Here is a 25,150-nt window from a genome sequence, read left to right as displayed (position 1 = left end):
AGTTTAATCTGCACAAAACATCTAATAATTGAAGCCAAATCCTTAATGATCTTACGGTTGGCAGACATAATCATTTCTCCGTGAATTTATATGATTTTGGTGAATTATAACATAAACTAATGGTAAATAATTTTTCATTTTCCTAATACCTTAAACCTCTCTTTTTCACTTGACTAAGCCCTGGTTGTGTTTGTAAAATAAAATTATTCTTTATGGTATTTTGGAAAAGCTGCTCTTTTTTTTAAAAAAAACATTTAGATTTTTCTTTTTAAGCATGGTTATTCTAAATTTTAATTTAATTTTTGGTAAGCTATTATTTTTAATTTCAATGACTTTTGTGTTTCTTATCATAATTGTTGATCATGCAAATGATGTACAGGTAATTTGTAATCTACAGAATACAACATTTTTATAATACCTAATTAATTAATAAGTACTATTAATGTATTTAGTATTATTAACAGTGGCTATTAACTATCTACTCCATAATGCTTTGCGTAAAGTTTCTAAAGGGACTGTTGTCTAGTCAAGTTGATTCATCTGATTTATTATCATTACTGAATTTCAAGGTCCCTCCCCGTCCCCGTCAAAACCGTTCTAGTGTTCCTTTACTTGTCCCTATATGACCGAGCAATTATATGAAAAATGAGCTTATTATAGGCGTTTAATGTTAATGGCCAATGAGGATCCCTCTATAGATCTTTAATTTTACTGTTTGTTGATCTTTTTCGTTTTTTAATATTAATAATCTGCTTTAATTACTTAAATCTAATTAACCTTATTTATCTATCATTATTTGTAATTAAACTATATACTCTGTTATAAATGTTATTGTAATTATGTAATTTATATACATTTTCAAAAGGGTTTCAAATAAAATAAAATAAAATATTATATGGTGCATACTCTAAAGAATAAAGATAATTAACACCCAAAACTTTTTCATTAAAATTGTTAAAATTATGCTGAATATACCCTCATCAAGTTTGATAGGAACATCTTTGATTATTAATGCAGTATAATAATTAATATTATATTTTATATTTTCTTATATTAGTTAACTATCTAACTAATAATTAATTAGAAATCTAAAAGTTACTTACAACACTCAACATAATTCTTTATCTGTAGTCAATTCCAATTACAATAAATCATAATAACAAAACAAATACATACATTTAGTAAATAATATATTAATATTAATATACAGTACAATGATTAATAATAAATATTAGATATATTGTATTAATTAACTAATTAATATTAATAACATATGTATATAACAAATCTAAAAGTTACTTACAACATTCAAAATAATCCATTATCCATTGTCCGTCCCAATTAAAATGAATAACAAAAACAAAACATATACACCCATACAATAAAAGTAGGTACCTATAATAAAGTACAGCTGTAAAATTATATATTTCATATTTTCATTAACAAACAAAACACACTTACGTTTCTTAATATTATTTTTTGAAGCTGTTGGTAGTGGCTTAACAGTTATAATATTTGAAGATTCTAACTCAGGGTCTGGCCAATAAAAAGTTAACGATGGCATAATGTAGGTATTTGATTTCACTTGTATTTTAGGTTAACCTACATATTAATTTTTTTTTAATGTGAAAATTTAAATAGTGTAAGTAATCAAAAACAAAAAAAAAAATGAATTAACCTTGGTATTGGGAATTAGTTAGGTATGCATTGTATTACATGGGGACTTAGAACTTTAGATATTGTAATTCGAAATCATTAGGAAATAGGATAATATTTACTTAGATGACTTAATATCACGGACTACTTACCTACTGTTGTAGTCCGTGCTTAATATATAGCAAAACTAATGAAGTAATGACTATCACTATTCTACCTACGTAAAAGTTGAATAACTCACGTTTTATTTCCTACGCCTTTCCATATATTATAATCAGATGATTTAAAATGATCAGAACAAATAACATGGTTTTTGTTTAAAAATCTAGAACCTTTAGATTTGAAAATATTCATAATTTCTGAGCTTCTACACCACTTGACCCATTTTTGACACCTAATATATTAATGTAGTATACAAAAATCGTAAAATGCAATTTAAAAATTTAAAAATATATTACTAAAAATAATATCAAACTATTCAGTCTACAATTATTGTTTATTTTTATCTAGAAGCATATGGTTCTATACATAATTATTTTAAGAAACTTACAATTCTTCATTAAATGGAAATCTATGAAAAGCTAAATTTGGATTTAATTTCCCTGTATTGTAACAATATTTTGTTGAACATGACTTTTTAGAACACATTTTTATTTTTCATAAGTTTCTATATTCTACAAAACAATTAATATTGATCTTTATATGAAAAAATAGTTGTTTTTTCTTACAGCCACTTAACACTTTGGCGGTATTTATTATATGAATTACGCCTTGGATATAAGAAAAAACAGTATAAGGGCTCCGTATTTCACAGCTGATTACCATTAACCTTCTCGTATTATATTTATAGACTTAGTACCTAATAACTAGTATTTGTCCACGGTCAGAATTTCGCCATTTCAGCACTCCGCGATAGAATTATACAGACGACCGTGATAGAAATTTCGGTATTCATGTCGTATGCACACTTGTCGTCTACCACGTATGTTTCTACACGTCATAATTATGCGGTCTACTGCCGCGTATCTATATATATTTTTTTGGTCATTATTTTGATTTAAAACTTAGAATTATTAAAAAATGCACGGTACATCTCCATCATTGATGCCCTCGTATTTGGCGAAACAATGTGGCATCTAGAAAACAAAAATGACAGCACATTTGATTGTTTTTTAAGAGATGTGAAATTATATTGTACCTAATTTAAATTGATTGACAATGCATATCTCTATATAATTTTACATTTTTTGTCAGTTAGTTTTTAATACATATACTAATCAAATTTACCTACATATTATAATGAATTACCTAATGCATATTTTTTATATATTTTCACATTTTTTTTCAGTTAATTAATTAATTTTTAATACATATAGGTACTAATTAAATTTATCTACATATTTTTATAAATTTTTTGTATTATTAAATATTATATTGAAATTCTGCATTAATAAATATATTGTAATCCTACATTTATGTATTCATTCATATTTTTAACTATGTGGTAAACCACATGCGTGGTAGACGACAATTAATGTGCGGTAGACCGCATATGATGTGTAGAAATAGCGGTAGACCGCATTCGACATGAATACCGAAATTTCAAATTGAACTAATATCTGATCTTTAATTTCTGGTAACGCTTATTACTAGTTAGAATATTCAAATTTTCTCTTGGCCTATGTAGCTAATTCATTCTTCAGTGGTATATAAGACGTGTGCATTGTGCATTAATCATAAATGCATTTATGTGCAATAATCTAATGACCAGTGGCGCCGATCACCTAATTTATCAATGACATATGTCATAGTAGATTTTTTAGCTGGGGGGCCCACCAAGAGGTACTGGGGCCTGGTTGTGAAAAAAATAGGGTGGGGGCAGGCCCCAGAGGGGCCTCTGAATGTACGATATCATAGTATTTTTTAAACACTTCGGCGCCACTGCTGATGACCATTGATGAAGTACTAACATAGTGTAAACTGAGAAAACATTACCAACTACCGGCACTACGCACTACAATTATTTGACATGTCACATGTATATATCTATTATGGCTGGTGTAGTGGGCTATTCAATAAATTTGTACGACACAGAGAGCATTACCATTACGTCATCGTGTTAAGGCTGCGAGACTAAAATACTGTTATATTTTTCTTATTAGAATATTACGTTACTTGCTTTTCATCATGCTTTTTAGATTCTAAGGGTAATGATAATAGTTCATAATTTATAATTATATTAATAACTTATTACTTCTAATGTCAAATGAAATCACTAGTCTCATGACATATACATGTTCCGATGTTATTTATTCTATTTGCATAAAGAATTTATAAATTCATATAATGAACAAAGCCCAACAGTGCAGTATAACAAAAAATAATTTATGTAATAATGTATGAGTATGTGACTTTGGACTTTGGTACTGATTGTGTGTATTAGACAGGATGTCATTTAGAAGATACTGTATTGACTATATAGGCATGAACATGCAATAGGTCAACGGTGGAGGCAAATAGTGGACCGCAGAAGACAGAACTGGACAGTCAACATATCATAAAAACTTTTTGATCCTCCAGACTCCGATAGAAATTACTTGCTTACCCCTGTGCTAGGAAATATTTAGAGCAAATCGGTGAAGAAAAGAAAACACCCATTGGCATAAATAACTACAAGGGAGCTATCAGCACTGGATTTTAATGCTAGTACTCTGCATCTCGTGATCATCTTAATTTATAACTAAAAATAATGAATACATGACTACCATGGATAATATCAATATGGTATAATTGGTAATTGGTAATACCGGGATAATTAGGGGTATATGCTTACATCAAAACAAGAATTTGAACGAGAATACAATATGGTATTTAATAGCATTATATCTTAAATGCAATGGCGTTTTGAAAAACGAAATAATGTTGTTTTGGATTTTTCATTATTTTATTGGTGTTGTAATAGTACCTTAACGGTTAAATTTTTAAAAATATACAATGATCAGGGCCGGATTAAGATATTTTGCACCCCGGGGCAAACCTACCTAAAATTAAGAACTAATTTTTATAAACATAACATTGTGTTACTATAATTTGGCATTTATTAAATAATATTATAAATATATTGAAATAATATGTTAACAATCTTTTTAATATTAATATATACCTGAACAATACATTTATTAAAATAACAAATAACAAATTTGTAGTATGATTTAATTTAATTTTAGTTTATTTATTAAAATGATATATAAAATACTTATTTATAATATTTTATAAAAACGCTTTTCTTGATTTCTGTTTAGCGAATTGGTCAATACATTCATCCCATGACATAGATTCAAGTAAAACATTTTCAATATTAAGAATAGCAAATGAATTTAATTTTTCTTTTGAAAGAGTAGATCGCAAATAGCTCTTGACCCTTTTTAAGGCCGAAAACGATCTTTCGCCGGAACAGTTAGATATAGGTAGAGTATAATACAATTTCAGTATTAGGAAATAAACTATCCAACTTTTTATATCTCAGAATTGTCAATAAATTTTGTGTATTTGGTTTATCTTTGTTCGATTCATCTGATTTGGGGAAAATAGAATTCACTATAAAACTCAATTGCAATACTTCTTGAACAAAATCTTTATCTATATCATCGCAATAAATATTTTGAAAGTGATCTGCCTTCTTTTCAATATCATCCGATTTTAGATTTCCAAGATTAAATAAAAAATCAAACTGATTATAAATTTTATCATAAGCAATTTTTCTTTTAGTCAAATCAGAAATCATTGTATCGATAATAACAAAAAATGTTTGCGTTTTCATTTTATGGGATCCATGAAGAATTTCTTCGGTATTTTCTTCATCAAAAAAAATTTAGGTTGACAAAATAGCAGTATAAAATAACAAAACTATGACATCGATCGACTTAATATTATTGTCTGCGCTCGACGAAACGAATGAAATGATTGTGGTCGAGATACGAACGAATTTAGTCGTTCACTCGTACTGCGTTATCGCGTAAGCGGTAAGATGGATAATTCAATAATTTATAATCTATTTTTAAACGTTTGAATAATAATTGGTCGCAGTTGTCGGTGGAAATGTTATCTATATTATATAGACGTTAAATAATAATTATTATTACCTGGACACTGTGACTAGTTATTACTTGTAATTCAGATATCGGTAAATTTGTGGAAACGCTTATGTGAGTTTGCGCGCCGTGTACACTGTCGTAATCGCTAATAGTTTTTTCACTCTAAATCTACAATATTTCAAAACTTTGCGCCTTTAAAATCTTGCGCCCGGGGGCAGATGCCCCCTCTGCCCCCCCTTTAATCCGGCCCTGACAATGATAAACCAATAACACTATATTATATAGATACGTTTATCATACGGGCCACAACGCCACACCGGTTATCCCCTTCAGTGACCGCGTCATTTTGCGTCATTTGCGAAACGATGAAACAAATGATCCGCTCGCCGCGTATTTTTATTATTGTCGATTGACGACGACCACGACATAACTCGCTCCAAAAGTCCGATGCCTTTGTGTAGGGATGATCATTACTCGTAAATCTTAAGTAAATCTTTGTAGTACGTAATCCGTCGCACATATTTTGTTATCGTGGTCATTATTATTTTGTGTTGGTTGGTCTTATTTATTGTGTTCTTTCTACTCGTGCGGTGATACCTGTGTCAATTCGTTAAGATTTTTGAATCTATTATAAGCAGTTAAGTACGAGGTTAAGTATGTCGAATATTCCTGATAAAAAGGTAAGTGTTTAAACAAATTAGTATTACTTAATAATATGTTTTAAAAGTACTGTATAATTTTATTATATTGCTAGGTAGGTATGTTCGAGTATAGTTTGTATTTGGGTGATATACTATTTTATAACTTATATAGTTCTTTTGACTTTTGGTTGAAAACCTTTGTTTTTTACACTCATTAATACTCTATAATATGTAGATTGCAGTTCAGCAGTTGTTTACCAAACTCCAAAAATTCCAATAATTATCCCCCGATTTTTTTATGTGCGATACAAAACAAAATAACATCCATCAGTTGTTATCACCAAATGTACCTACATTGTACTAAACTCCTTTAAATTCTTTGTAATTTAATGAATGTAAAATTTCAATTAGTTCCAAGTCCAAGCGTATCAGGCACATTATGTGTCTTCAGGAGAAAAAAATTGTGACATGAACAAACGGTGAAACAACTTGTGTACCTACTAGGTACTTAATTAACGACATTTAAATGCCTAATTTTATTTTTGCAGATGTTAACAAAAAAACAGAAATGGGCAGTTGTCATATTTTCTTTAAGTAAAGATTACAGTGTTGTACCAATTAATTGGCTTTTAGAGACAGAAGTTGAAAATTTATCTAGCAGTACTATAAAAATTGTTACTGGTCACCCTTCAGGGTTACTAGTATCCATTTAAAAGAAGCCATAGATCCAGATCTGTCTTGGCCGCAGTATCAAATCAAGGTTGTTGGTGGTAACAAGACTTATGGTAAGAGAAATAAAACAATTTTAAATGAATACTTTACTGCAAACACATAGCATTTTTACTGATTTCTTTTACATTTTAATGAATACCAAATTAATACCTAATTCTTGATTATATTTTTATTGTGATAATAGTATGATGGTCAGTTTTATTTATAAACAACTAGTTACTATCTATTTTAAATATAATTATATTACCTAATTAAAATATAAAAAAATTGTTAATAGTATGTATAGCTGTTTAAGTTAATGATAATGAATATGTAAAGCTCTTTAGGTGCCATGTTTTTATAAAATCAATTGTTCCTTTACGCTATATACCTACCTAGAATTTGGAAAAATATTCATTTTGTTACTCAGCATTAATAATAACATAATATATTATTGTTAGTTTTTGTATGCTAATGAACTTTTACATAATTATTTTAATATATTTATTTGTATCTTTAATATACAATTTATCTGTTAGGTAATTTCAATAAGGCTTGGTACAAAAGAGTTGAAGTAGAATCAACAGATACTGAAAATGTTTTAAATGACTCGTTACTTATGAAAAAAAAGAAACAAAAGACCTACATAGACAGTAGTGACAGTGATTGTGAAGGTATAAACATTATTTTTTATATTTAAGTTTTATTTTGTGTATTATATTATACCTAACTAGTTGTATTTTATTTAATTTAAAGATTCTGATTATACTGTCATATCCAATGTTCAAGGGGTATCAATATTAAAAACTTTTCCTGAAGAGTATTTGCAGACGCCTTCAACATATTAGTGTTTTGTCATCAGGAGTAGACTCCAATTTTTCCAAAGAAAATAGTTACACAGATTTGCATCCCTTAACATAATTTGATTCAGATCCCAATTCAAATAATATAATATCTATGATGCAAAATTCAGATGACATAAATTCATTATTACCAACGACAAGTCAATCTTCAAATTCAGTATCACAGGTAAATATTGATGGGTTTTTATGTTCTTTTCATAAAATGCACTTAACAAATTTAGAATTTATAATGTCTTACAGAATTTTGAATCCATAGCGTCTGAAAATCGACCTTTTCCAAGGTCGTATCCGACAATACAAAATTCATCTGAAGGTAATACTAATATAAATATGCCTTAAAAAAGTGACCAAACTTGGTGTATTTAAAGTCAAATCACAATTTTATCATAATTAAAATTAATTATTTTTAAATAATTTAACTAAAAAATAGTAAATATAACAAATTATATTTCATATACCTATAAACCTATCTGTTCTAAACTTTTCAAACATTATTACTTGCTCTTTAATAAATTTAATATTATAAATTATAATTTGTAAGTACCTACATCATTTTTTTTTTATATCTAGGTACATCATGACTAATTATTCACAACAATTATTACCTACATTTTAAAATTGTTGATAAATATTAGTCCTATACATGATGTATTCATAAAACTCTTAAAGTGATTAAGATTGAAAAATATACTTAATAATTTACATATTTTTGTGTTTGAAGGAATTCACATATTGTTCAAACAAATTCATGATGAATTGATAGCTAATCGAATGATGAATGATAGACTCTGTAGTAAAATTGATTCTTTAAAAGATATATTATCATATAATAATACATTTTATGTGTTATGAGTTTATGAGATTCTTATAAATATAATTAAATTTTTTTTTTTTATTAGTTATAATTAAAAATAAATATCAACATCCTGATTCTACATTTGAAGTAGAAGTACAGAGTTGGTTTAGAACAGCTAAAACTCGATATGACAGGACCAAGTAAATTTGATAGCATTCTTACTTTAAAAAATTAGATTAATACAAACCAAATACATATAAGTATAATAAATTTATAATGTGTCTATAAATATATAATATATATTTAATAAAATAAAAAAGATTTGGTATTAAAAAAAAAAAATTATTGTATATACTTGTTTTAGTGTTAACAGTTCATAAGCGCATTAAAGATATTGGAAGTATATCGAAATGTCAATTTCAGAGGCGTATTAAAAATAAATTACAATCACTACATAATAGTAATCCACCAATATCCATTAACTCTGATATTCAATGTTCATCACAAGTGTGTTTTAAAATATTAGTTTGTTTTATATTTAATTTACATATAATTAAATGTTTCTAGGTAATAAATTCTATCACACTTTCAAAAGTTTCTTCCAAAGAAATATTTATTCAATTAATTGTATTCAATCGTGTACTTCTATGAACATTAATTTAACTAATAATGTGCAGACTAATCAATTTTGTAATTTCACTGTAAGCATTAGACACATTTATGTATTTTTACATATGTACCTGATAATTTTTTTTTAAATTATAAAATGTATTAATTTTATTTTTTTAGGATTTTTCTGAAGATGTTCAGCACGTTGAAGAAGTGTTGTGTACAAATATTTTGATTAATGACAAAAACAAAGATCTTGTGCAACATCTTCGAAAATGGACTGTGCAGTTCAACATATCTCACTCGTGTGCTAATGAAATGTTAAAAATTCTGAGAAGTACAAGCCTACAAGTTCCTAAAGATATTAGAACAATTCTACAAGAATATAAGGTTATTAGACCTATTTTTAAAATAGAAAATGGATCATATCACTTAGGTATTTACAATATTATAAAACCTCATTTGGTTAAAGAAATAGATAGCATTCCTAATAATATTACAATAAAATTGAGTTTTAGTATTGATGGTCTAAAGCTGGTAAAAGCTCTAAGACTAAGTTTTGGCCTATTCTTCTATCATTTATTAATTACCAAATTTTTCAAATAAAATATTTCCAATTGCTATTTATCACAGCTTTAAAGGTAAACCAGGTGATGTGAACGAGTATTTACGCCCATTTATTAATGAGTTGAATAGTCTTTTAACTTCGGGTATTAAAATTAATGATAAGCAAATACATTTTGAAGTAGCTCATATTGTAGCTGACGCTCTAACTAAGGCTTATTTATTAAATGTTAAAAACCACAATGGCTATTTTGCTTGCACTTCTTGTGAAGTTGAAGGTGATTATATCGAAAATAAAGTTTGCTTCTTAGATTTTTCTGCGCCATTAAGAACAAATAATTCATTTAGATTAAAATTGAACTCTGAGTACCATAAATATGGATTTAGTCCTTTAGTATATCTTCCAATCGATATAATAAATTGTGTGGTCTTGGGTTACATGTATTATGTATAGTAATCTATTGTTAAATTATTAAATATAAGTGATTTGTTTAAATAACCAGTGCCAAGTTAGCTTGTATATAAGTATTTATTTTTTTTTGTTATTGTAATGAACCTAAGCATTATTAAATTATTATAAGTTATATTAAATTTGTTTATTTATTCCATTTGTTAATAAAGAAGGATGGGTAATTATTTTATTACACCTAACCTAATATTATCTCTTGTATCAATTAATAAATACATCTAGAACCTATGTATCTATGTTTGTTTTATTGTTTTTTATTATAATACTTTTTGATATATTACATTTTTTTTTAATTCTATCTGATGATAAGTATAAAAAAATAATGATGGTATATAAATATTGTTACATAATTTGTGTTGATTAATAAATATATACTTTTAGAAATCTTATAATATGTATTTTTATTTATTAATATATTTTTTTTACTTAATCCTTAGTAAATTCCACTCAGTTTTATAGATGTATCTATGAAACTTTAAAAAAACATAATGGGAATATAATATTTTATCTATTTACTAAAACCAAAAAAAATATATAACTGGAACTATTTGTTGTAATATTAATATTATGTTCCAAAAAACCATAAATGAAATATAAACGTAATACGAGTATATAGTACGGTTATGTTTCATTCATTGTTTCAAACAACACGGCATATTGCGTTATTGGAATGGTTTTGGAACTCTAATGGAAGTTCCGTAGAAACGTTTCAAAGTTCCCTAGGAATATTCATTTTATATTATCGTAACGGTTTTTTGTACAGATAATATAAAGATAAAATATTTTAGAGTAGAAAAACTTCTTTCACAGGTTACTTGTGAAGAAGATAAACTTAAAATAAACTTATAAGCTAAGTACAACTTATCATATGCTTTTGAATAAAGGTTATAAGTATGTAAAATATTATTTCGAACATCGTACAGTTCTTACAGCTGCAAATACTTTTTAAAGAACCTTGTTCTTCTTTTGAATCGTCTTCTTCATCGAATTTTTTACACTATTAAAACTTAACCAATTTCTTAAAATATCATCTTTTCGTTTATATAATATCGTACAATTTAAGTCGTCAAATTTTGGTTGAATCGGAAAAGTTCATTTTGATTTGGTTTCTTAAACCAATAATTATACTCACAGTGGCCGTCTTGAATTTCGGATTGTAAATTATTTTTGGTACTTTTATTGAAAGTTGATGACATGGATTTATTTTCAAATTTTTCGGGAGAACGATTTGAATTTCAGAATAATTAGATGTGGTAATAGATGCATCAGATTTTAGAGTACTCTCGGTTACGTTAATATTAAACTTGATTCAACACTTTTGTCAATAGGTATCCTTATTTTTAGATTGAATTTAAAACCTAATATCTAAAGACTTACATTTAGGTGCATCAATGTTGATCAATTTCTTTTTTCTCTCTCTTAATTTCTCAGCATTTCCTTTATGTTTTCTTTTTATATTTTCCATTATATATTAGACACTTAGAAAAAACAGCGGGACTTTTAAAGCTAAAAAAAAATAAATACCAATTAAGTTTAGAAAATGGTGATAAGACAAAACCAAAGGATAAAATTAAATCTGGAGAAGTTTTGGAAATTTGGTAAATATATTTCAAATTAGAAGCCAATTAAAGGGGTAATCATTAATGGATGATCAACAACACTAACAAATATATTGATATTATGTATTATTTGTTATTTATAAACAAAACCATATTATAATATTTCATTGTAGATAATTCTTAAATTTAATTGAGGTTCAATATTTTGACAAAAATTAAGAATAAATAATTTAATAATACATTTAAATTATTAATTTTTCAACTACAATAATACTAGTGGAAGCTTAATAACGAATTAAATTATATATATATATATATATATATATATATGAATAATAACTAATTAAAATAAATATAAATACATTTGTTTTTATAACTTATGTTTTATGTGCCTCAAATAACTTAGGAAATAGACATTTACTACATCAGTATATTATGATAGTATAATGAATCCATATTGCAGCTATTATTTTTGGAACCAGAATATTAAAAAACAATTACATTTTTAAATATTTTTGATTTAACATAAAATCTAGTTGTTACAAGATACATTTTACTTTTATATGTACTTATTTACTATATATTAATGATCGGCAACTAGCAGCCTGTGTGACAATTCAATACTGCCATTTTTTTTTTTTAAAGAACTCATAGATTAAAATTTTTTCTGATATGGTCACAAAACTTTTTTAATTTTTAATACAGCTCCAAAGTCAAAAAAGATTGCCGACCACTGCTATGTATAATTATATATTAGTAAAAACAGTAATTATAATAATAATTTGTAAAAATAATTAAATATTTATCATACTATGTTAACAATAAAATAATTCACTTATAATATAATTAATATAATATAATTCAGTTATACTTGATTCCATCTACAAAAATTTTTTCAACTGAAAAAAAATAAATTAAACTTTATTAGAAAATGAGTTAGAATAACTTGTTATGACTCTAAATGTATATTTGTAGGTACCACACATTTGCTAATCATGGGCCGGGAATATATATTTTCCTCATTCATAGTTTTACGACAATAGGAATTGAGACTCTATTGTGTTCAAGACTTAGGATATGTTAACAACATTTGTATTATACATCTTAGTATGATCAAAAATGTGTTTAATACCTACCCATTTATATTTGATGTTTCGAAAATAACATACCTATGCAAAAATAGGCGTTCAAAATGTAATTATTCAAATAAAAATGTATAGAATATTGTATTTAATTTATTGTTTTTTCAATATGGATACAGAAATTAATACAATATTTGATTTGCTCAAATTATTTCAAGATACTAGTTTATTAAATTTTTGTGTTATATAGTTTCTAATTTCTTTGAATAAAAATGTATTTACAATATTTTTTTATGGTATTACATAAAATAGGGTGACCACAGGGCGTCATTTCGGGTTATTTTCGGGTGTGCGAAGTTTCAAGCAGGCCATTTTGAAATTTCATCAGGCCATATAAAAATAGATATACATACGTATATTATTTCCATACATTATAGACCAGTTATTATAATTTGATTTTAATCACATAAATAATTGTGCATTCGTGGCTCGTGCATTTTTTTAGGCTTTCAGCAAGGCGCAGGCCAATTGTAACATGCTAAAAGTAAGGGGTGCAACCGCACACCCTGCCACCCCCCCCCCCCAAATGACGCCCCTGAGGGTACCTACTCTCTATTTATCTAAATTGAGTATGTCATAATATAGTATTGGAGGATGCTACATGGAGACAACAAATGCATACATAGAGTCCTTTTAATAATCATAAGCAATTTTATCATTTAAATTTATTTTATATTTTGCAATATTAATTAACTAATACTGAATTATGTGAAATACAAACATTTTTTTTTAAAATTAAAATGAAAAGGCAATATAATACTTAATATCATTAAATCATATTATGATAAAATAATTATTCATATTTGTTATAAAATAATAAGAGTTACAAAAAAATATAATTATATCCATGGTTAGATTTATGTCCTACAATACTAGTTATAGCCTAAACTACTTGACATCTTTATTATATCTAGAGCCGTAGAGATATAAAATAAAATATAACGTAAGTATTTTTAATTTGTCTAATTTACGGCTAAAGATATTTTCATGTTTTTTTTTTTTATTCATCTAACTATGATATAATTAAAATTATGAATGTTATGTTCATCAAAAATAATTTGTGATCTAACTTTTAGTTGTGATCCATAAACTAAATCCACTATAGGGACTATGGGTTAGCCAAACCATATCTTAATGATTTTAAATTAATAATATAACTTTGAAGTAAGTACTATATACTACGCAACTAAAAAAAATCAAATCTTTAAGGCATTGCACAACTACTAATTATCATTACCATGAGAGATAATGGTGATACTTAATTATTTACTCTTGCATATGCATGGTTCAATTTTAATTTGAAATGTATTAATCATAATAGAAAGGTTTTGATTAAAATAAGAAAACATTTAAAATGCCATTTGTAACTAGGTATAATAATAAATGATAAGCTCGTACAACAATATAATATTATTAGTATTAACACTCATAACAGAATATATTATTTTCTAGATTTGAGCAAATGCATGGAATATCATAATAATTTGTATTTTGCTGCATCTGAGCAACACACTGTATGCGGAACAGCATGTTCAGAATAAAAATTACATGCATTATCTAGGACATAACCCTGTTTTTTCAACTTTTATATTTACATTTTTGGCATCAGACCAAAACTGTTTATTGTTTTTATGAATCATTGTACTTTTTTGTGAAACATATTCATATTAATTTAATAATAAATAACTTACTGGATTATCATCATCAATAATAAAGTCATTATCAAGGTCTTCTGGCAGTTGTAAAAACTCTTCAGATGACTCTTGTGAAATATCACTTGCTTCTATTTCTTGGTTTGTAATAAGTCCTATTCCACCTTTAATACATTTTCATATTTTATTACACGTGTACATTTAAAAATTAATATTAAATAACTTCAGAGATTTTTTAATTATGCATATATGTATATTTACATATATTGAATATGAGTAATATAGATTATAATAGATACATGCTAATTTTCATTCCTAAAAACATTTTTTTCAACATCAATGATATGTCCAAAATATATATAGCTTCAAGTTAAGAAATTACAGTGACGGCAGAAGACAATATGGCAGAGACTGCAATACTGCCAATATCACAATCATATAATACCAACAATACTGAGAAGAGGCTTTAATTGAAAATGATTAACACTTAAAGTTATTTATGAATATAAATAATCAAGTAAAAATAGTAAGGTTTTGGGGGCCTATATGTATTAAATAAATTATAGAATACAATCTATTTATAAAAATGCATTGATTAGGAAGTATAATTAATAATCATTGACATAAACAACAACTACATTGACGGTGGTCTGAGGTTTATATTTACTGTATTAAATTATAAACATTTCATTATGGGATTGATTGCTTTTTAATTTGTCATCAATCGGTCAACGCCACAATAAATGTACAGTGGCTCCATGACACAGACACCAAATAAATGATTATTAAATTGTGAGGCAAGTTAAGACTTTACTCTACATTACTTTAAAAGATATGAATACCTAATACATATGGAATTACTGCAAGATAAAATATAATAATAGTTACAATTTATTAAGTAGGTACCAAGACATTACTTATAATTAGGGCAGATAACTTCTATTCATTTTTATACTTGTCCAGAAATAGGTCATAAATCAATGTGAGTGATGTATAAATATGTTTTAAAACCTAGGAAACTATTTTTAAATTTTAAATATTTTATCATTACTGCATATAATATATTTGAGTATATTGAAAAATTAAGAACATATTTTGAAATTACTCTAAATAGAAAAATTAGTATCAAATAAGAATTTAAAATAAAAAAGGGTAGTTTAAACAAATAAAATTATATTCAAATATTTTTTGTATGGTTATACTAAATAATCATTTCACAATAATTACAAGATAATTTCCAGGCTAATAATAGCATAACACTTTGTATGCATACTTTAGATGTTCATCATAATTAATCAAGAACCAAGATGCCATGTGCAGTGGCCATCAGTTAAATATTAAATATTTTTGTTAGCCCTTCTGTCTATCACACAATATAGATTAAGATGACAATAATTAATATGTGTACCAAAAACTAGTTAAAATTATTTGCCATTGCTTGAAATTTTAAATATATATTTAAGTGAAGGAAAAATGTTACCAGAATCCACAAATAATATTAGCTGCAGTAGAATATTCAAACACAATAATCATGATAAGTATTTAAGTTATTAATTTAGTTAATGATTAAGTTAAAACAGACATTATTAAAAACATTTCCCTATTTTTTATTTTTTTTTTTTTAGACATATGTAACACTAAAAGAAAAACATAATAACATTCCAAAGAAAAAATAAGAAAATATAATTTTCAAAATTAATAAATTATTATGACCTACTTAGTTTAATTTTATTTAATTTACTTATTTTGATTAACAAATGTATTAATATTTAAGAAACACTTACTAACAATGAATTTTGACCACATATCTTCTTTACCAGCTATAATAACTGCATCTTTTACAAGATACATAAAATTATTATAAGACTTCACATCATTATTTACAATATAATATTCTCTTAAAACCTTCAAAGTTAATGTTGGTTTCATTAAATCTTCTAGATTTGTACTTTTCTCTATTAAGTTTAGAGTTACGTATTGCATCTTCTTACAAACTGCAATAATAGTTAATATACATTTATTTAATTTATTATTTTAAAATAACACCTGAAAGGCAAACAATAAAAGAAAGAAAAAAAGAAAATGTATTTTAAATAATTAATTTGGTCTTAATATCCAAGCATATAGCCAAGATAATGCAGATGATGCTGATTAGATCACACTTTTATATTCAATTATTTGTTAGTTGTTAAATTCCTTACGATTGATAGATAGTACACCTAGTGAACATAGTGAGTTATCAAGTAGAATAAAGAGAATTTAATGGTTTATTATTATACTTGTAGTTTATTTTCGATTATTTTTAGCATCGCAGCAATATATTATTTATAAAAAGTTATTTTATAAAACATCACACCATTTTAATGTTTAAATTATGCATGCATCCAATTTCTGATTTTTGAATTTTTAAATATAGTAGACCATGTTTTGAATACTTAAATATTTTTCACAACATTTAAATTTTAAGGAGTATTGTGTGGTAATATTATTATTGGTTTTTCAAATAAGAACCTACATACCTTCAGTTTCTGAAAATTTTACATTTAACAACTCAGTTTGCATTTGTATTTGAATATTATTTGTATATAAAATTAGGCATTGATCCTTTAATTTACAATTAAACAAAAATTTGATATTTGCTTTATTAAATAATAAAACAGATTTTTAGGAGGTTTATCTTAAAATTCTATACTCAGCCTCTAAAGAAAACAATTAGTTTTAACCCATCGAGAATAATAGGATTGACGAATTGAGAATCACATCATCACACAATCACTGTGTAGTTAGTGGGAGATAAATTACTGATGAAAATTGCAATTTTTCAAGAGAAAACATGCCGTTTTTACATATCTCTGTGCATCACCCTACCATTAAAACCGGTTCATCTATGACGGGTGTCATGTTGAAATACTCAAAAAAATCTGGTTTAGGTCAGACAGTGGAATATTCATTAGTGGAACAGGGTATATTTTTGTTTTCATTAATTTAAGATATTGTTTTCTGCTTATAGTTACATTAGAAAATGTGTTAGGTTTATTGTAATATTCTTTATTTACTAATTTTATTGTATTATTTACTTTTTGAAGCGTAAAATAAAACAAAAATTATAATTAACATTATTAAGTAATGAATTTTAAAATTTTTGACCATAGAATTTCATTTAACAGTTAATTGAAACAGTATTTTTAATATTAAGTTGCACTCTACCCTTCAATAAAAATCCTAGCTACAGCCTTGTCTATACTTACAACCGTACAATATAAAAAATAAAAAATACTTCTAACTAAAAACAAATTTTAAAATACCAATTGCAGAGTCTAATCCATTTTCTAACAGTTTATAAAAATCTTCTATCGGGTTCATTTCTGTAATCACACATTCTTTTGAAACGTTCAAACCTCCATCATGAATGAATTCTGTAGGATTATTATCTTCAATCAGTATCGTTTCCTCTTGCAACTCAACAATATTATCTTCAATCAATATTGTTTCGTCTATCATCTCTACAATATTATCTTCAATTGGACAACTATTAAACAAACATAATTAAAAATTATTTTCGTTATTTATTATTTTATTTCTTAAAAATAATATTAAACACATACTCTTCAGAAACTTCTTGTGGAAGTGAGGATGTATTTATAAATTCTTTTAAAGGCGGTACAGTAATTTCCATTATGCTTTTAGAAATTGGCTCTGGAATTATTGCTGTTGACGAGATTTCATCTGGAATTAAGTTTTGAACAATACAATCATACAAAGATTGTAATTGAGGGTCGTATTTAATTTCCGGCATGACAAATCCATTCCTTAAATAATATCAATAAGTAAAATAAATAAATAAATAAATTATAACAAATAATATTTCAATTTACTTATCGTTATGCTTAGGAATATTATCATGAATAAGTTGTAGAACTTCGGTTATTGATGGAAGTTGATACAAATGATCTTCTTTAACATATGGAAGATGGACATAAACGAAAAACTTAAACAATAATGTGTTTTATAAGAATTATTAGAAAATAATAAATGAATATAGAATGGAACATTTAGTGTAGGTTCAAGGCTTCAAGTTAATTAATTATGTGGTATAAATGTTAAATTACACATAATGATATACATACTTTTTCATTATCTTCTTTTTGGGGAAACAGTAAACCAATGTTTAACAAATTGATGTATAAATCAATTTTTCTAACCACCATTGCTTCTTCTCTTTCAACCATAAATTGGAAAATACTATTAAATGTAATAATATCTCTCTACATAGAATAATAAATATATTAAATACAATTATATTATAATTAATAGTTGATTATACTAATTGTAATACCCGGGGTTAGGGGATATATGAAACCAAGATCGTCAATCTATTTAGGACAGAAAGTTTTATGATCAAACTAGGATTCCAAATAATATGTATGAAAAATATAGTGCTGATGGTCAGTAACATTAGATTTTCATTTAAATTATATATATATATAACCCAAATAAAAATATATGTATTAGCCATCACCAACTTTATATTATTAAAGTCAATTAACCTATTATTTCTGTTTTGTTTCAGTTAAAATATTTGAATAGCACAGATGTGTTAAGTTCTTTTTAAATTATAGAATTTCTGTTACCATAATCGTACCATAAACTTGCATTATTGTAATATGTTAAATGGTCCTATAAATTGTATCTTCTACCACAACAAAATTAAAACTTTAATTTCTGTCATGTTTATTTAGTCATTATACATTGAGAGTATTAGTAATAAAAATAATACTAATGTAATATATTATATGATTCAATCGTGTAAGAATTTAGTTTAACTTATATAGTTTGAAACAGCAAGCCTGTGAGAATAAGTTATTTAATAAAAATATTTGAAGATAACTTAATAATGCAGAAAAAGTAAATAATAATTAACAATATTTTGATTTACTTTATGGGGTTTATAAATATATGATCCTCCTTCCATAAAAAATGATCTTTGTGTATCGGTAGTTTTAATAAAACCCAGTACTTGTAAACACTTTGGACTTTTCTTTTTAGTGCTGCTCTCATCATCTGTGTCAGAATCTATAAAAATATACATCATATACATTAGTATATTATGGAACAACAATTTTAATTAAATTTAAAGTTTTTGTGATACACTTACCATCAACTGATATAGGTTTATCATTAAGTGCATCTACCATTTGTTTATCTTTTTCACCAGAATTATTTTTTGTAGTTGAATATTGTGTATCATAGTTATTATTGAATAACCATCTAGAATTTATAGTGGTCACATCAACCTATTATATAAATTTAAATGTTTAAACTTTAAATATTAAATTAATTGTTGTTATTTCGAGATGATATAAATCACAAAATTAAATATTTATTAGACACAATAAAATTGTAAATACCTGTTTAAAGCCGGAAACTTTAATCATGAAAACTTTTTCAAAACTTAAAGGGGCAGCCCAAATGTTTTTAATAACCTCTTTTTGTTTATAATAACTTAATGTAGGTATAACTAATTTAAAATTAACAGCAGTCGCCTAAAAAAATAAGATAATTATTAATTATAAATATATGGTTCATTTACATATTTTTTCTTATAAAAATTATTAAGCGGATGCCACACAGGAATTTGTTGTCTCTACCAATGTACAGCATGTCAAATTTTACATTCACAGTAACACATTTTATTCTGTAATTTATAAAATTACAGTGAAGTTATCTCTTATGAACTTTAAAAGCAAGAATATTATCTAAGGAAACTAGGTGGATTTCATTTATATTATTATTTTTAAAAAAGTTATGTCTATTTTTAAACTGTTTTTTTTTTTTTTTGTCCATTTTAAAATGATCATAACTTGCCTACTTATAATTAATAATATTAATAACATCTTCCAGAATTCCATAGATGATATTCTTGCATTTAAATTTTAATAGAGGCAAATCCACTTAAATATTTCAAATTACAAATTAAAATGTATTATAATATAATTAAAATTTGCCATGTTGTATGTTTGTGAGATGGTAAAATCAAAAGCCCATGTAGCCGCCCTCTTGATAATCTGATTTTAAAATTGTAGCTTAGACAAATTAAATGAAATTGAATTGTTCAAGTTTCAGATTTATCAAAATATTTAGGACTTGGGCTTTCATACTAAATATTACTGATACAGTAAAATATTTTTTCAGGATCGATTCTATATTGCGATATTATAGTGTATAGTATAAATAATAACTAATATATCTATGATTAATAAATAATGCATATATTAAAATGTTACTGGGAATAACAGTTATGTACTGTTAAGAAAACTAAAAAATATTTTGGTTATTAATGCAGAAAATTGTATTAGTTCTTAGCAATTTGTTATAATATCTAATAAATGTAGTATATTATGCCTTCTAAGATTGATTAAAATATGAGTATCTACTTATTAGCATACTTAATAGATTTAACTATTTAAATTCAAACCAAAAATTTTACGGGCTTATGGAGCAAAACAATAATTGTTAAGATCAAATTATAAATAGTTTTTATAATACATAATATAAATATGAGCATGTGTACAAAACACATGTTGAGCTTAATCCTTTTTTAATGTAATTTATATTATATTGTATATTATACCAAAGTAAAATACAAATTTCATAGAAACATTCATAATAACTTCTTCCTACATAACATACATTCATTAGTACCTACATATGGTTACTGAGACAATTCATTCATAATAATTTCTAACAAACAATGGCTATATTTTTGATAAGAAAATACATTTTGAACACTGCTTATCAATACAAAGTATTTAGATGTTTCCTAAAAACTGTATTTATTTCCTGAATTATTAATTTTGTTGAAAACATAGAAAAATGTACACAATATTATACAATAAATATAATAAAACTATATTACCTTAGTTATCTTAATAAATAAATCTAACGAAGGGTTGAGTGGTATAACTTCACAATTGTTTCCTCTGAAATCATATAATTAATTTTAAATAAAATTTCTTAAGTTTTTATTAAAAGTAATATAATATAAAATAGATTATCGTTAATAAATTCCTCTTAAAGATCCTAACTATGCATCATTGATTTTTATTTAGTTTAATATTAGAAAAATAATACAATACCTATAAATTGTATATAAAAACTCATATTAAAAAAGTTATGGTATCACCGGGGTACAAACCACAGTAATAATACATTCTAATGGATGACAAGTGACTAATCAAAAAATCTAAACTTTTAAGTGATACTAGGGCTAATAGCTCACTATGATATTTCATATTGAGTAAAGAATATTATTATTGTACACCAGATTATATTGTTTTATCAATATACCATGTTTAAAATAAATATCAGTATTAATTATCTGATTGTTTAACATTGAAGACCAATCATTGTGATATAAGGTTGAAATTTAATTTCTATATTTAATACATATAGGCCGTAAATTTGAATAAATGATTTTTACATAAATAACAAAATTTTGTTTGATTTTTAATTGATATTTTTTCCATGTTAATATATATATATATATATATATATATATATATATAATATATGATTTACTGATAGATACTTGTTAGTTGTTACACGATTATATCATTAGGTTTTCAGTTTAATATACCTACATATTATATATGTTTAAAATAAACTTACATTATAGTTAATCTAATATTTTCTCTTCTTAAACAGGTTGATATTATATCAATATTTTCAAAAGAGATATCAGTAGCAAGATTTGAAAACATAATAATCTGGAGGCTAGAGTATATTTTGTTTCTGAAAATAATGTAACTATTATGGATAAATATGATCAACAATTAACAAGTTAGATGAATAAATAAACAAATAATAAATATAAAATAAAATAAATAACTTAAAAAAATAAATAGTATCATAGAATTAGTCATAGGAAAAAATCAAGTTGATATTTAAAGTTTAGAATTAATATAATTTGAACTATTATTGTAAAAATTTCATTGATATATATATTTTTTAAACAAACAAAAGGTATTCATTCCTTCAATTATTTGTTCTAGAATTAATTACATTTAAAATTTATGGAGAAATTTGTAAGAGGGAATTAACTTCATACACCTAATTTAATATTATAAAACTTATCAACCATGCCAAAAAAATTTAGTTTGACGCCATTGTGTAAAATACTTACTCATTTTCATTTTTAATCATATCTGCAGCAAGAACAAAAGTACTGATCCAATCCGAAGGTGTTATATTTGTAGGATATAAATTATTAATATGTTTAACTAAATCTCTAGATGCCACATTTAAACCAGAAACAATTTCTATACTGTCATAACAACATTCTTGTGATGAGAGATGATTAATTGTATGAATTGACCCAAACAATACCAATGCCAAATGATCTTCACTTCCTTTGAATATCTACAATATAATATGTACTATTAAAATTATATATAATATATACATATATATGTATATATAATTTAATTTTTATAAAAATGTAATTGATAATATAGAATATAGGTTACTTTTCTCTTTAAAATTATAGATGCACAATGTATGGATTTTTCAAAATAAGTTTTCCCATCTAAATCTCTCTGTAGAGAATTTTTTCCAACGTCAATTGCAAGTACTATTGCTCTCTATGATAAAAAATTGTAATGATTATTAATAAATAATAATTATGAAATACACATAACACTTATATATTTACATAATAATAAACTACTTTTGCAATTATGTACTATGCAATTACACAATATACTTATTATTGAATATAAACAACAGATGAGGGTTAGGTTAACATAACTTAAATGTTAATTGGATAACAGAAATCAGCTTGGGATATTTTTACGATATTCCGATTAACACCCTATATTAACTACTTAGCTAGGTATCCCAAGAATAGCAGTGATGTCAATATAAAATATTTAAGAACCTTAGTTTTAACCAACATACTTCAAGATGATTAAGAATATTTGATTTAGAATAATTATATCATAGAACATTTTTTCATTGGTTAACTTATAAGTTTTATGTTCAAATGTACCTAGCCAAGAAAATTGTATTTGAACTTCAAAACCAGTCTCTTTGTAACATCTATGTCCAGTATTCTTCCTATTCATTTTACTTTTCGATGAAACACCTTTCTCTGTACTTTCCACAACATAATATCAGCAAAATCTGTAAAGTTCACAATCCTCTTTCATTGTCACTCTAGATACATCCAACTTAACACATTTTTATAATCTTTAAATTCTATTAATTTTTCCTTTACTATCAACAAAAATATATTTATCCTCCATTCATGTTTTTCTTCAATCATACAGGTTTTCCAACCAACAATTAAAATCCAATAAACAATGTTTAAAAAAAATACGTTTACCTTAGAAATGGATAAACATTAACAGACTGAATAAAAAATAAAAATTCAGCGCCTAAATAATTAAAATTTTAAAATTGCTTTTATCAGAAGGTTGTATGTTTATCATTTTATCAAAATATTTTTAATATTCCATAAGTTAAAACATAGGTCTTATAAGTAAAAAGTTGACTATTTGAAACCATTGTTGCCTTGAGTCCTGAATTCAAGTACCTAGTCAATATTACTATAAACATCTAAAACTTTGTAATATTTATAAAAAAAAAAAACATTGCATTCCAATACCTTTTTCTGATAATGAGACATCTCCATTATAAATGAGGTAGTTTTTTATATAGAGAACTGGAATGTACTCGGTCTTAATTATACACTTTCACTTGTACTCAAGTAAAGCAAAGTATATAGGTACCGTAAATGGACTTCAGTATTTTTTATATCTTGAGATATTATATGACGTAGATATATAATATGATATTTATATGCATTGAAGCAAGACGTGCAAATAATTTGCGACGATAATTTGTATACTGTGTACTTTATTGCGCTAACGGCAGGCGATGATAGTGTAGTCGTCTAGCGATGCTATACTGGCCACTGGCCACTGAAGTCTTGACGGCGTACTTGGCGCAGTAGTGCAATAAACAGCGAAAGTAATTGTAGAACGATAAACTATCGAGGACGGTGCGAATACTGTGAATCAATTAGTGATGCAATAATAAACCGGTACCGTCTATAATCATACAAATTTTAAAACTAGAACCACACAAACTAGTCAAAATACGTAGCAGTACCGGACAGTGGACATCTGCCATCAGGAAGTAATAATATTCTACTACGCAGTATGCGGTAAAGAAAGGCTCGCGTCTTCCGAATTTCAGAATGCCGCTACCCTTGACCTCTACACCCCGCCCCACATACGTGCACAAAGAAAGCGATGCTCACGAGTGGACCAATCACCGTTCACCGCCGGGCTGACAAGACTCCCAAAACATAACAACAATGAGTTGAGAGAACA

At 25.7% G+C, this 25,150-nt stretch overlaps 1 protein-coding gene and 2 pseudogenes across 3 annotated transcripts; 1 reads left to right on the top strand and 2 right to left on the bottom strand.

Moving 5' to 3' along the window:
* Positions 1-1,321: 1,321 nt before the first annotated feature.
* On the bottom strand, positions 1,322-2,304 carry LOC149059388 (uncharacterized; annotated as a pseudogene).
* A 3,260-nt stretch (positions 2,305-5,564) lies between these two features.
* Positions 5,565-10,558, top strand: LOC107165334 (uncharacterized; annotated as a pseudogene). Its single transcript, XR_016191018.1, has 9 exons — positions 5,565-5,671; positions 6,803-6,854; positions 6,940-7,176; positions 7,642-7,776; positions 7,859-8,131; positions 8,206-8,278; positions 9,126-9,268; positions 9,329-9,462; positions 9,551-10,558. The product of XR_016191018.1 is annotated as an uncharacterized LOC107165334 (transcript).
* Positions 10,559-12,698: 2,140 nt separating this feature from the next.
* On the bottom strand, positions 12,699-24,948 carry LOC107165328 (DNA repair protein Ku80-like). 2 transcript variants are annotated; one of them, XM_089215902.1, is made up of 15 exons: positions 24,421-24,948; positions 23,282-23,395; positions 22,939-23,174; positions 22,425-22,547; positions 21,673-21,736; positions 20,165-20,299; positions 19,912-20,050; positions 19,693-19,829; positions 18,884-19,021; positions 18,632-18,744; positions 18,362-18,565; positions 18,062-18,285; positions 16,541-16,750; positions 14,796-14,920; positions 12,699-12,861 (listed from the first exon to the last, which is right to left on the bottom strand). In XM_089215902.1, the coding sequence occupies exons 1-15, from the start codon at positions 24,445-24,447 to the stop codon at positions 12,844-12,846; spliced, it is 2,007 nt and encodes a 668-aa protein (XP_089072028.1). In that variant the 5' UTR covers positions 24,448-24,948; the 3' UTR covers positions 12,699-12,843. The 2 variants fall into 2 exon arrangements, with proteins under 2 accessions (XP_089072028.1, XP_089072029.1); XM_089215903.1 differs by lacking the exon at positions 12,699-12,861 and having other exon boundaries at positions 14,797-14,920; positions 16,545-16,750.
* Positions 24,949-25,150: the final 202 nt, after the last annotated feature.

This window comes from Diuraphis noxia, unplaced genomic scaffold, assembly GCF_037042655.1.
Source record: "Diuraphis noxia isolate RWA-SAM2 unplaced genomic scaffold, SU_Dnox_SAM2 contig0001, whole genome shotgun sequence".
Taxonomy (NCBI): domain Eukaryota; kingdom Metazoa; phylum Arthropoda; class Insecta; order Hemiptera; family Aphididae; genus Diuraphis; species Diuraphis noxia.
The sequence above is the reverse complement of the archived record's forward strand: the minus strand, read 5'-3'. Positions and strand labels throughout refer to the sequence as shown.

Bases quoted from the DNA above. Each gene is read 5' to 3' on its own strand.
- LOC107165328 (XM_089215902.1), bottom strand. From the start codon at position 24,447: ATGGAGATGTCTCATTATCAGAAAAAG. The intron at 19,830-19,911 runs GTAAGTGTATCA...ATATTTTTATAG, and splicing joins TAAACCTATATCAGTTGATG to ATTCTGACACAGATGATGAG. The intron at 18,286-18,361 runs GTATGTGTTTAA...TTTGTTTAATAG, and splicing joins CCACAAGAAGTTTCTGAAGA to TTGTCCAATTGAAGATAATA.